At 47.5% G+C, this 13,121-nt stretch overlaps 2 protein-coding genes across 2 annotated transcripts; both read right to left on the bottom strand.

Annotated features, from left to right (window-relative positions):
• Positions 1-4,033: 4,033 nt before the first annotated feature.
• Positions 4,034-5,536, bottom strand: LOC141021449 (uncharacterized). The gene is made up of 2 exons (XM_073497314.1): positions 5,112-5,536; positions 4,034-4,802 (listed from the first exon to the last, which is right to left on the bottom strand). The coding sequence occupies exons 1-2, from the start codon at positions 5,435-5,437 to the stop codon at positions 4,181-4,183; spliced, it is 948 nt and encodes a 315-aa protein (XP_073353415.1). The 5' UTR covers positions 5,438-5,536; the 3' UTR covers positions 4,034-4,180.
• Positions 5,480-5,851, bottom strand: LOC141021590 (putative F-box protein At3g16210). The gene has a single exon (XM_073497434.1). It carries the CDS (start codon positions 5,849-5,851, stop codon positions 5,480-5,482), a length of 372 nt encoding a protein of 123 aa, XP_073353535.1.
• Between the last annotated feature and the right edge of the window lie 7,270 nt (positions 5,852-13,121).

Below are 13,121 nucleotides of genomic sequence, written 5' to 3'. Positions count from 1 at the left end.
GTAGAAATAGCTGACTTTCTTGGTCTTGTAGACCTTCTAAGGGCCTCAGTTTCTGGCACATTTTGTGCCTCAACTTCTGGCACTTCTTCTAAAATTTGCTGTTGCACCTCCCTTTCATGCTCAACAACGGGTTCAGTCGGCTCCTGACGGACAGGTTCCGGGTCTTCCCCCATAGCTGTCATGGGTGGAGTTGCAACTGGTAGTGAGAAAAATGGCTCCTGAATCATCGGATTAGGTGCATGCACCCTCTTCTCCTCAAGATCAATTTTCCGAGCTACCAAGCTCCCCCTCATCATTTCGTCCTCTAAGAAGACTGCATGTCTCGTTTCTACAAACTTTGTATATCTGTCAGGGCAGTAGAAACGAAAACCTTTTGATCTGTCTGGATAGCCAATGAAGTGGCAACTTACTGTTTTGGTATCTAACTTTGCAATGTTTGGATTAAACATTTTGGCCTCAGCAGGGCACCCCCACACCTTGAAGTGTTGTAGGGAGGGCACCCGTCCTGTCCATAGCTCGTACAGTGTTTTGGGCACCGACTTGCTTGGTACTCTATCGAGAATGTGAATGGTGGTTTTAAGCGCCTCCATCCATAATCCCAATGGCAAGTTGGAATAACTCATCATGCTGCGCACCATATCCATAAGTGTACGGTTGCGCCTTTCAGCTACTCCATTCTTTTCTCTCAGAGTGGGATACATTAAAAGCACATGAGTTATCATATTTTTCTCTTGCCAAAATTTCTCCCGCCATACGGGATTTTGGACATAATATTATGTCAGCTTTACCCCGTTACGCAGGTATTTTCCCAGACTTTTTTCGCCATGCAGGTTTTATCATAATCATCTTTTCCCGCCATGCAGGTAATTCCCTGTAAGGGAACATAAATGCCAGAATTGGCTCTTTTGACTGCATATTCAATCATCAAATTTAGGAATAAATCTGAATGCTCTTTGACACACATGCTTGATCCGACGTTGGTCAAATTAAACACGCATGTTACTTTTTTCATCTCAAATCATGTTGACTGAAAAAACTTCTTCATAGAGAGTACATGAAAGACATTCATCAACCAAGACTCTGAATGATCTATCTCTTTTCTTTTTATGCCATTCTTTAGAGAGAACATACTCCCTCACGTTATGACTTTTCTTGGTCATCTTTTGGGTCACAAGTACCCAGCCATTCGCTTTCACGAATGAAAGCATGCAAAACTTTTAGTCCGAGAAAACTTAGCCAATAATCAACAATGATGGGCATACAAAATAACCCTACGTTGGTCTGGTTAAAAGAAATGCACATTAAACTTTTGAAACTTTCTTTTATATTCTAAATCACCATTGTGGCAGAATTAGAATAAACATCATCCTTATACATTATTCCATATCACCGTTGGGCGGAAATGGAAATAATGCATATAACTTATAAACAATGTGATGATAGTATTTCTATTAAACAACTTTGCTAAGAATTAATCTTCACCATCAACTTTATTGCAGCGGGAACAAGAAATATACATTTCTCTAGTTCAGGAACATTTCTTGATCTTTATCCGTTCTCTGAAAATTGACCACTTTGATACAAAACTTATCAGAGATTTAAACTTTGAACATAAGACTCATAGAATTATAGCATTGTTATCATCAACATTGGTCAAAAAATAACAATACCACATTTTAACTTTAAAACAAATATCTTTCTTTTGTCATAGTGGAAACTATCTGCATCTTATTTCACCCACAGGGGGAAAACATTGCTAAGAACATTTCTTCCAATTAAATTTTCCCGTTGGTTCCAATTTAATTGGAGGATAAAACTTTTACTTTGCAACGGAAGCTTTACAATATTCTATTCAAAAACAATTATGTACTCTTTTACTCTCTAAGCAATTTTAACCGGTTGGTTCAAAAATGCATTAGAGAAGCAACAATTTAATATCTTACTTTAGTTCGATTCACTTTTAAAAGCGCACCTTTAAATTTCAATAATAAAACATGATCATGTTATTAACAACGTTGGTCATACAAATAACATAATCATATTCATTAAAATATTCACTTTAACATGCTCTTAAAAAACTTAATTCTTTTTAAACTTTTATTTTCTTTGTAAAAGAGCACTATTAACTATTTACGCAGCGGAAAATCATGAATAAAAATTCATGAACTTTTACTCTTTACAGAAACTTTTTCTTTGACAGAATAAAAAATTATGAACTTTTTAATTTCTACATAAACTTTTACTTTATAAAATACATAAACTTTTCTTTTTGGAATTTTTCTATTCTCTGAGAAAACAAAAATTAGCTGCAGCAGAGCCCGCGGCCTGGCCTGCACTCCGCTCGCGGCTGTGGCCTCGGCCCAAAAACAGCACGCGCGCGCCGCAGCGGAAGGAGCCGGCCCACGGCCTGGCCTGCGCGCCGCCCGCGGCTGTGGCCTCGGCCCAGCGCTGGCACGCGCGCTGCTGCCGCCGGCCTTCCTCTCTTGCGGCCCAGTGGCCCAGGGCGGGGCTAGGGTTTCGATCGGCAGCGTCGGTTTTGATCGGACGGTCAAGCGGGCCTTGCGCCCAAACAAAACCTGCCCACCGCGCCGTTCGGGACGAAACCTAATCCGTTCGCCCGATTCTTTCCCCCTCGTCTCTCGTCGCGCCGCTCGCCTCTGGCTGAGCACGGGGATGCGCCCCGGCCGCCCTTGGCCAGCCGCCGGCGACGGCAGCGGTTCCACCGCGCCACGCCCGCGCCTCCTTTCCCTTCCCCCTTTCTGTTTCTTTCTTCTGGTCTCGCTCCCGCGGCGGCGGATCTCGCCCGCTACCGGCCGAGTGGAGTGGCCCGTCGGCGACGGCGCGCCGGCGCGCGACGCCACCGCCACGAGCTCCTCACCTCTTTTCCTTCCTCCCTCTTTCCACCGAAGCCAGTGAGAGAGAGGGATCAGAGACGCGAACAGAGCCCTGCTCTGCTCCTCTGTGCGTGCGATACAGCGGCGCCTCCCCCGTCCCCCTTGCCGGTGCGCGCGAGCTCCCGAAGGAGAGCGCGTCGCCGTCAAGCGGTGCGGTGGTGGTGCCCTTTTGCCCCCTTGGAGAGGCTGTGTTCTTCTTCCCCGCACCTCGGCTTGCCGATGCGTGTGGGGATCGAGAGGAACGGCGCGGCCGGAGCAGCGGCGCAACTTTTCTTTGAGATGTCTTTGCCCTCTTTTTGCTTTTAGGGTTCTTGGGGTAGGGGATTTCCTTTTCTTTTTCTGTTTTTGTTTCTTTGTACCGAAATCAACTAGCCCGATCTGGCTAATACCATTGATAGACCTTTGGATCGGAGTAGGCTAGTAGATCCGGTGAACCTACCTTGTCCGGCAGTGGATGAACTCGAGCCGGAGGCCATCGTGGTGCTGGGGCGCACGGCGATGGCGGAGAGTGGGCGAGGTGGTGGAGCTTCCCGTGAGCACCGCACTAACCCTAGATCGGTAGGGATTGTTGGTGGGGTTTGTGGCAGCGATTAACCTCGTGAATAGCGCCCCGGCCCCCACCTCTGTTTATATAGCGCGGGTCACAGGGGCCCACCAACCATGGTTTGGTTGGGCGCCCCCGATCAGGGCGCGAGTCAGGGGCCCGTTCGACCCGTTGGGCTCGAACGGGAGAGAGATCAACCTAACAATTACATCATAAGTACTTCTTAGTTGCTCCCCAGACAGGTTAATTAGTGGAGCTTTAGGGGAATTAACTGTAAACGCTGCAGGATATCAAGCCACGGTTTCCTTTGGAGACGCCGCGGGTTCCTCCTCGCCGTGGTTGCGGAAGCTCAGGAGGCCGCGGCGAGCGTTGAGCCCCTCCGCCAGAGCCTGCATCATGATCAGGAGGCTCTCCTTCACCGCATCTGCTTCGGCAGCGTCCAGGACAACCGGCCTCGGGGGAGGTGGCTGACGAAGCGGCAGGGCCCTCTGCAGGGCCTCGTCAAACTCAAGGAAGCTCTGGTTTTGCAGCTGCACATCCATCACTTATGGTTTGCATAGGGATGGTAAATTCATTTAACATTCTAATGCACCTTTCATACAAAAGAAAAGAACACATACAGAGGAAATAAAAATAGGATGGGAGCCGGTTGTTAAAATCGTCTTCTATAAGAATTCATATCCCTGAACTTAATTTATACAAGTCAAATAAAAATGCACCCTGAATATTATCCTCACAATTATTATTTTTCAGATAACTCTCCTATCCAACATGGTGTGTACGGAAAAGACTTTCCGATCCAATGCGCGTGTAACTTGCCCAAGCACTGTACTTTAGAGCTACTAAAATCATAAGCAACTGCCGTGTCTCGTGACATCCACAAAAAGACAATCTCTTTATATGGATGAAATCCAAGGAAATAGACTTCTTCAAAATGCATGTGGTCAGAATTAACCTTAAGATCTTGAGTCTCAAGGATAAAACCCTTGCTGTAGTCCCATTCAGCATTATCTTCCGTTAGTGCTTGCTTAACATCTTCATCAAAACAATTACCTCTCAGAAAGATCCAAGGTCTGAGGTTTTGATCCTTGTGCTTTTTTTTGTTGGGGAATCCATCCTTATACTTGACCAAAGAAATTTTTGCCATCACTGGCGCAAATTTGATATCATTCTTTAACTCCCACCCCATTCTACCACAAGATTCATCCAGCAACCAAACCTGAAACTGGTGCTGAAGATTATGATAAATCAAAGCACAGTACACCCCCTTGTTTGATTTTCCAAGATAAAGATGTGCAGAACCATTCATCTTGCCCCCAGCTGGCGATTTAATCACTTGATACGCACCATCCGATAATGTTATGCTGCAAATTAAGTTGAGACGCCAACGGGTGAATATAAAATATATGCATGTTAATAAGAACATATATGAACAAATTGAGTTTCGAACTTGAATTATGTATTTTGGCTTGGTCAAAATTAAGCAAGTTTGATTTAGGAAAAACGCGCAACATCTTCAATTATATACTTTTTGGAACAGAGGTATTATAATTTACTGTATTAAGCAACGAGTTACATCAAACCCTGAATAAATCAAAATCTATAGTAAAAAAGAAGCTAAACCTAACTAATTAAATTAAGAGCGGGCCGGGTGAGTGAATGCATATACATACCGCATGATGGAGTCATTTTGACAGTGCACATAAAGCGCCCCTTTCCAGTAGACGGTGTAACAGCGTTGGAACTGTGTATATTGCTGCATGTCGGCGATGGTGCCTGCAGCCTCTCCTCTGCGGAGGAACGACCTCTCCTCCCATCTCCATGTCCTGGAAGAGAAGACTCGTATTGCACATGACGAGGGCGGCCACTCCGATTCCTCCGTAAATATTGTCGCAGTGGGATCAAGCTCGCAGGGGACCCTAGGAACCATATATACCTCATAGTCGGGGGACACGGTGGGGTCAAAGGCAAGGCAGACGTCGTCGTAGAAGCCCTCCATCCCACTCTCGGTGCACCGCGGCGGAGGCGGAGGCAGGCGCACTCATTGCCGGGTGGCCGGGTTGACCACCATGTTGCCCCAGAGTAGGAGGAGTCCGTTGCAATGATTCTCGATGATGCATAAACCCTCTTCCGTGTCGGCGTAGTCAAGGTTTGCGTCGATCCTGCGACTTGTCAGCGGGTTTGCGAAGAGCTTTGGGGGGTCGCTGCAGAGGACGTCTATCTCCATGAAGAAGATCCCGTAGAGCGAGAGCGGGAGGAGGTCCGTCCGCAGCAGGCGGTGGCCGTCGACGACGGCGCGCCAGCCTTTGCAGACGCAGCGGGACGCGGCGAGGCTGCGTGGCTCGAGACAGCGGAGGACACACGCGAGGATGTCGTCGGGCAGCAGCTGCGCGTGCGCCGCCACACCGGCCATGGATTGATCGCGATGATCGCCGGCTTCCATGTGAATCGATCGGGTGATGATCGATCGGCGCAGCTCTTGCTCGGGGACTCTATACGAGACGTATCGATGGAGGCGCTAGCTCTTGCAAAAAGGTTGGGTATTATAAGAGGAGACGGGCTAGGGCTAGCTCTTCCGATCCGGGGAGACGTCGGTCGGTCGGTCGTACGTCGATACAGCTAGCGCGGCCACGTACGCGCTTGCACGTCGAATCAACGGCTGGCATGCATGCCGTCGCGCGTCGTGACTGGCTGGAAAGCGTACGCGTTCGTGCGTTAGCTTTATATATACGGTTTCCTTTTTGAACTACAATAGATGTAGATCACATAATAGATATGTTTGCCCGTTCAAAAAGGAGATATCTTATACTTATTCTTTCCCTAATCCCTATCCCTAATCTTTCTCTGTCTCTATCTCTATCTCTATCTCTATTCTTTATTCTCTATTCTCTATTCTCTATCTCTAATCTCTAATAATATACTAACTCTAAGTCATGATTATTCTAATAGGCCTCTGGCAGGAAGACTCAAGGCGAGCTCGGGCGTGGCAATAGAAAAAGGACCAGCGTCCATGGTGGACACAGGAGCAGGGAGGAAGGAGGAGGCTCGTCGGATTGAGGCCGGGGTCCACGGCAAGGTGCAGGCTACGGCGTGGGGCTCGACAGCTGCAGCCATGGTCGACAGCCATGGTCCAGGCTCGGGAGCAAGGGCAGCGACGACGCGTCTGGGCATGGCGCAGGCGAGGAGAGAAAGATGGAGAGGAGCCTTCAGTGTTCATCTGAATCATCTCGGCAGCAAAGCTCACATGGCGACGGAGGCGCACGTGGTGTTTGCATGTTGCTCATCCCATGGCCTCCCTCCAGGCATATGCTCTCGTGGCCACATGAGCCCCTGGGCGGCGTAAATACACGGCGTGCGTGCATGGAGTATGCACCAAGTACAAGTTTGATGGAGTAGCAGCTCCTTGACTAATCTTTGTCCAAAGTTTCAAAGCAATGATCGGTACGGCATATAAAATTTGAAGCACAATGCTAAAGTTTCAAATTTTCAATGATCAGTATGGTAGGCGGACAGGCTTTATGAGTGCAAGTGGGCTGGAAAAACACAAAACGGTGTGCTAAATATAGTCCCGTGGAGCAGATGAATATTTTGCATCCCATGGTTTGCCTCCTAACTACATCATGTGCGACGCACCCATCCCCGCGTCGCCAACCCTAGGCGACACGGAGGGCGACCACGCCGCCGGCCCTAGGCCCCCTCCCCTTGCCTCCTCCGTCCTGCCGCCGCCCGAGGTCTCACCGACGAAGCCTGGCCTATGATGGCGGCGGCGGGGCCTTATCCCTCGTGCGGTGGTCGTGTTTTTTCCGGGCGGCGGCGGCACATCGTTCGACGCAGATCCGGCGGCAAGGAGCGGCGGGATCCCTAGGGCATGCGTGACGGCGGAGTCAGCGGAGGCGCAACCTCCCCGCGGCGGAGTCACCCCTGTGGCGGCGGCCAAGATTGCCAATCTGGTCTTGCCCAGATGGGCTTGGGCGGGCCGGCGGTTCCGGTGTGCATCTACAGGCGAGCACGGTGGGCCTGATGGCGCCGGCTGTAAGCACCGTGGTGGTGCCATGGCCGGTCAGGCAGCGGCGGCCTGGATCCCTTTCGTCCGGTCCCCGGCAGAGATGGCGGCAGTCCGTGCACGAGATGCTTGAGGGAGGATCTTCGAACCGATCTGGGTGAAAAACCTGCTCTCGGCTAGCTGTAAGGCCGGCGGTGGCGGCGCTGTCTGCGTCATTCCCTTCTTGAAGGCATCGCCATGGAGAAATTCAAGGCCACTCTATGCTACCTCTGGGGGAAACTCTAGATCAGTAGATCAGATGACGGCGGTGCTATGGTGTCGTTTCCCTCTTGGGGGGCGTCATTCGTGGAGGTGTACACGGACCGAGGGACCAGTGGAAGGCTTTTTGGTGGAGCGGTGCTTCAACTTACACATTGATGGCGACGGATCTTGGCGGCATGGCGCCATGAAGACTCGACGTCTGATGCGCGGAGATGGACTCGCGCAGGGAGGTGGCGCCGTCTGGCGTCGTGGTGGCGTCGACGGCAGCTAGACCAGGTAAGGTTGATGCAGCAGTACAACACTGAAGATGGATTGGTGGCAGGTGGCTGTGGCGGCCTCATACCCGGCAGGCGTCCTGGTTGAGAAGTGCGCCGGACTGGTGGGTGCCCATACGTTGCAGGCGTCCTGGTTGGGACCTCAGGTCTTAGATGGTAGGTTTGGCTGCGAGGTCTGTTTTGGTATTAGGCCTAGACTATTAGCATCCCTTCATCAACTGGATAGAAGTAGCAACAGATGTTGCCTAGACGGTGGCTTTAGTCTGACTGTTGTATTACTTTGCAAGGTCTTGTGTGAATAATTAATAAAGTGGCTGCATGCATCGTCCAGATGCAGAGGCCGGGGGTCCTCCTCCATTTCTAAAAAAAATGTGCGATGCGTGCTGCTTGCTATGGAGGCTCCCTAACATCTGCCACGTGTGGTAATTTTAAAGCAGTTGATATTTTTCTACTTCATTCTTCCTACACTATTTTTCCCCATATAATCCTCTATTTTTGGTCATGATATAGTAGCATAAAATGAAGCTATTTCGATGTGCTCGGGTTAACATCTTGGTTGGTCATCACATAGACATGCATATTTAATAATTTAATTGATGACCTGAAAAATAAGTACAATTTACAATATATTTGGAGTGGTCTCTGATGTCCAATTTGATGTGTTAATGTTTTAATAGGATATTGCAAACAGATAATGCTTTATAGGGAACATATTTGGAGTTGATATTGCTAATCAACAAAGAAAGTGCAGCTTGTGATAGTGGTATGTGTGCACAGCAATTTTGCATTAAAATAAAGATATGGAAAGGTAGAAGCATGCGAATTGGAAGCTACAACTCAACAATGCATTATGAAAGATAAACTCTCAAATACCACACAAACCCTTAAATCTATATCTTATACCCGTTGCAACGCACGGGCCTTTTTGCTATAATAATAAAGCACGGATTGACTTTGTCGGGTTCACCGTCACACCTTTTTTACATGAAGGTCCCTGTGGTTTTTTAGAATGTACCCGCACTCCAGAAAAACGTTTAGCTCCAGAAGTCCAACTCCCTGGCTGTCCCGTCCGCACGTATCGAATAGTCCCACCGTGCCCCCATACAACAAAATCCACCGATTTATATACTTTTGTAGATTGGCTGTCAACAAGCCAAGCAACAGGAGCTCCATGAGATTGACCGGAACAATGATGATTGCCCAGAGCAGAGCAGGGGCCGGTAGCCGGAGAAACAGGAGCATCAGGGGCGCCCTTGGGTGTGAGGCAGGACCGCAGGAGGGGGTGTCCCCCGGCGAGGACAGGTGCGAGGCGAGGGGTGGAGGAGGTCGACCGGACTCCAGCGGCGGACTGAGGGCAGGCGCCGGCCATGGTTGCGCCGTTCCTGTCAAGGCGGAACAGAGGGAGGACCTAGATGGACGCGGGGGCGACGGCTGCACGTGCGACGGGAGCAGTCAGGGATCACAGAGCCTAGCGGTGCTAGCAGGGGAGGAAGGAGCAGTCGAGCGATGGCCGACCTGCTTGCGGGGTTAGGTTACAGACGCTGGGAATGGGCCTGCTGGGACGTCTTGGCCCAACTCGTGCCGGCCTGTTTCTCACGTGCGTTTCTTCCGTAGAAAAAAGTAGCTGCATAAACGAAATAGAAAACTAGCGTGCGTTGGATCACTCTACTTTTTTTTAAAGCTGATTTGGGCTAAATATGTTAGGCATGCCGTATACAAATTCGTGGGTGGAAAACTTGAAGTCTAAGTCTAGGATATTTTCACGAATTTATTGGTGGAAAACTGAAAGTCTTGGCGTAGCCGGTGTTGGAGCTGTCGATCGAACAAAGGAGTCATGCATCAACATCTAGATTCATCCCCTAACGATTTATCCACCATCCTCTACTCCCGGCCCCGATTGAGGTGAAGGTCTTCAAAGAGTGTGTTGAAGCGCGCTAACGACGTTGGTGTTGGTGCCTGTGTAATGGGTGGTCTAGCCGAAGAGGGGAAAGGGTAATAAGAAGGAAAGGAGGGATTTCGAGGATTGAAAGCAAAAAATAGGGAAGTGGGGAAGCTGTCCCGTAATAACAAGGAAAGGAGGGATTCGAGGAAAAAAGTGGGAAGCCAGCCGTCCCGTAATAAGAAGAAAGTGTCCTACTAAGGAAGAATGGAGAGAACATAGAAGGAAAGGAGGGATTCTGGGAATTGACAATAAAGAAGGAAAGAGAGGGATATCTGGGATTGAGAGAAAAATAGCCTGGTGATTTTTTGTCATTTGTTTTGTCCCGTAATGAGTTGATTGATATCTAAAAAGATTATGGGAACAAAGTAAACCAGCTAGAAATCAATCAAAAGTCGACCCCCTAAAAAAAATTCATCCTCTGCCACGAGCTATAATCCCACAAACGAAGTTTTTACCCCGTCCATAACTCGAGAGAAAATTATGTTAGAATTTTTAACACCTGCAAAAAAAACTATGTCTAAGTCATAATAAAAAATTGTTTATTTATTGTTCATGTAGAATATTTTTTTTGAGAATTATAATGAAAATGATAGTACCGGTTAAAAATAGGTGCTTGCTTGTTAGACACGAATAGTGCTATGCTACACATTCCCTAAACCTAGCCAACATTGGTTCATGAAAATTCGTGTTTCCTACGAAGTGAAGCAAAAAAACATTATACTAAAATGGACTTTACAATTTACGGTATAATGTGATATGTTTTGCGCATCACTAAGCAACTCCAACAAAGGCATGAAGAGATACTCACAACCACGTAGATATTTCTATGATTTAAATTTCACACACCTATTTTTATGATTTAAATTCCACACACCTTCAGTACACTTCTGAAATACATGCATATTTTTTCTACAGTACATATTTTCATGGCAGCCGATTTCAAAGAGTTTGTTCATGTCATCATGCTCGGCGTTGTGTCGTGAAATGAGAGGGGATTAGGGAAGTGTGGTTTTTATTCACCCGCTGCAACGCACGGGTATTTGTGCTAGTATAATATAAAGCACGGATTGAGTCCGTCGGGTTCACCGTTACAATACGCTTTTTTTCGTGATTTTACACTTTCAGTTTGAATGTAAAACATATACACGAGGTGGTACTAATTCGAGGAACCCGCCCAGTAAATCAGGCCCGTTGGCGAACGCAGCGCCCGCTGCGTAGCTTGACTGGGCCTGGCCCAGTAACGCTTGCTCTCGCTGGCTGGCTCCTCCCACTCGCCCGCTCGCTGCCCCCCCGCCGCTCCCTCGATCCCTGGCTCCCCTCGATTGTTTTTTTTTCTCTATGGCTAAATTGCTACAGTACATACTCATTTTCTTAAGGAAAAAAACCAGTTGGCTAGAGTTAAAAGATAAACCAGTTGGCTATAGTATGTACTCTTGTGCTTAGAAAAAAGTTCATCGATTTTGAAAAAGTTCGTCGAATTTGCCAAAAAGTTCATCGAATTTGAAAAAAAACATTGAATCTGAAAAATAGTTCATCAAATTTCAAAAAAGTTCATCAAAAATTTTAAAAAAGTTCATCGAATTTGGAAAAAAAGTTTGTCAAATTAAAAAAAAAGTTCATCAAATTTCAAGAAAGTTCATCGAATTTGAAAAAAGTTTGTTGAATTCAAAAAAAGTTCATCAAATTCGAAAAAAAGTTCATCAAATCTGAAGAAAAAAAAATCAAATTTGAAAAAAGTTCATCGAATTTGGTAAAAGTTCATCGATTTTGAAGAAAAAAGTTCACGAATTTAAGAAAAAAGTCTATCGAATTTAAAAAAAGTTCATTAAACTTGGAAAATGTTCATTGAATTTGAAAAAGTCTTCCATGCCGGCGTAGTCAAGGTTTGCGTCGATCCTGCGACTTGTCAGCGGGTTTGTGAAGAGCTTTGGGGGGTCGCCGCAGAGGACGTCTATCTCCATGAAGAAGATCCCGTAGAGCGAGAGCGGGAGAAGGTCCGTTCGCAGCAGGCGGCGAGCGTCAATGACGTCGCGCCGGCCTTTGCAGAAGCAGCGCGGCGCGAGACGGCCGAGGACGCACGTGAGGATGTCGTCGGGCACGGGCAGCACCTGCGCCGCCACCAGGGCCATGGAGATCAGATGAGTTATTTTACCCAAAACCACCACACTTGAGGCTAGGGTAACCACTTGGTACCACATTGAAGGTAGATCACAAAAAACTACCGGAAATGTGCCTAATGCGTATCGCGGAGCACTGATAGTCGGATAACCTCGCGAAAACAGTCAAACTGACTGGTTGGGCCCACCTGTAAGGCTAGATTAACGTATGGGACGCACTTCAATTTCCTTCCGCGGAGCGTTGACTCGCTCGCCATCCCGATTCGATCATTTTTTTTTCAAATTCATTTTTTGGGTTTCCAAGTCAAAATCAAAACCAAACAACTCGTGCGCTGGTGCACGCATATGCCCGATCCGATCCGCTTGGAGTGGGACCCACTCGCGACGCTCTCTCTCTCTCATTCCCCGTGCTTCCTTCCTTGGCTTTCTTCTTCGTCGCCGTCGCGATTTCCGCCCGCCGTGACGACCTCACACGATAGGCGACGCCGGCCGTCATCCACTCCGGCGAGGCGATCCTCACACGCACCTACGTGCACGCGGCCGGAGCATGGACAACGTATTTGCACGATCACCACGCCATGGTGGCCATGCCATCGCCAGGCATGCATGCATGCTCCGGCTCGCAACGCCGCCCGGCCGGCGTTGACGATCGAAAGCACATAGTTAAATTTAAGGGAAAAGTCTAAAATAAACCTTGAACTTATAGACGAAAGCTAAATTGAACCCTGAACTCTCAATTCCTGAACTCAGCACACTGAACTCTCTGATCCCGGTCTATTTTGAACCTTGAGAGGATTTAGCTGGTATTCGCTGAATTGGGCCGGCCTATTAGTAGTTGCTCTCGCTGCTCTGGTTTTCTTTATTTTTTTAATTTTGTTTCTGTTTGTTTTTTCTTTCTTTTTTCATTCATTTTATTTTGTATTTTCTTTAATGTACTTTGTTCTTTTTCTATTTTTTCTTTATTCATTATACTTTTCTTTTTTTCTTCATATTGTTTTTCGCTTTTATTCTGTTTCTTTATTGGTAACTGGTTTTCTTTTTTATACAAGTCTAATTATTATCAGTACCCTATGTACATTTTTAGC

Source organism: Aegilops tauschii, chromosome 4 (assembly GCF_002575655.3).
Source record: "Aegilops tauschii subsp. strangulata cultivar AL8/78 chromosome 4, Aet v6.0, whole genome shotgun sequence".
In the NCBI taxonomy this organism is placed as follows: Eukaryota; Viridiplantae; Streptophyta; class Magnoliopsida; order Poales; family Poaceae; genus Aegilops; species Aegilops tauschii.
Note: the sequence above shows the minus strand (reverse complement) of the source record. Positions and strands in the feature narration are given on the sequence as shown.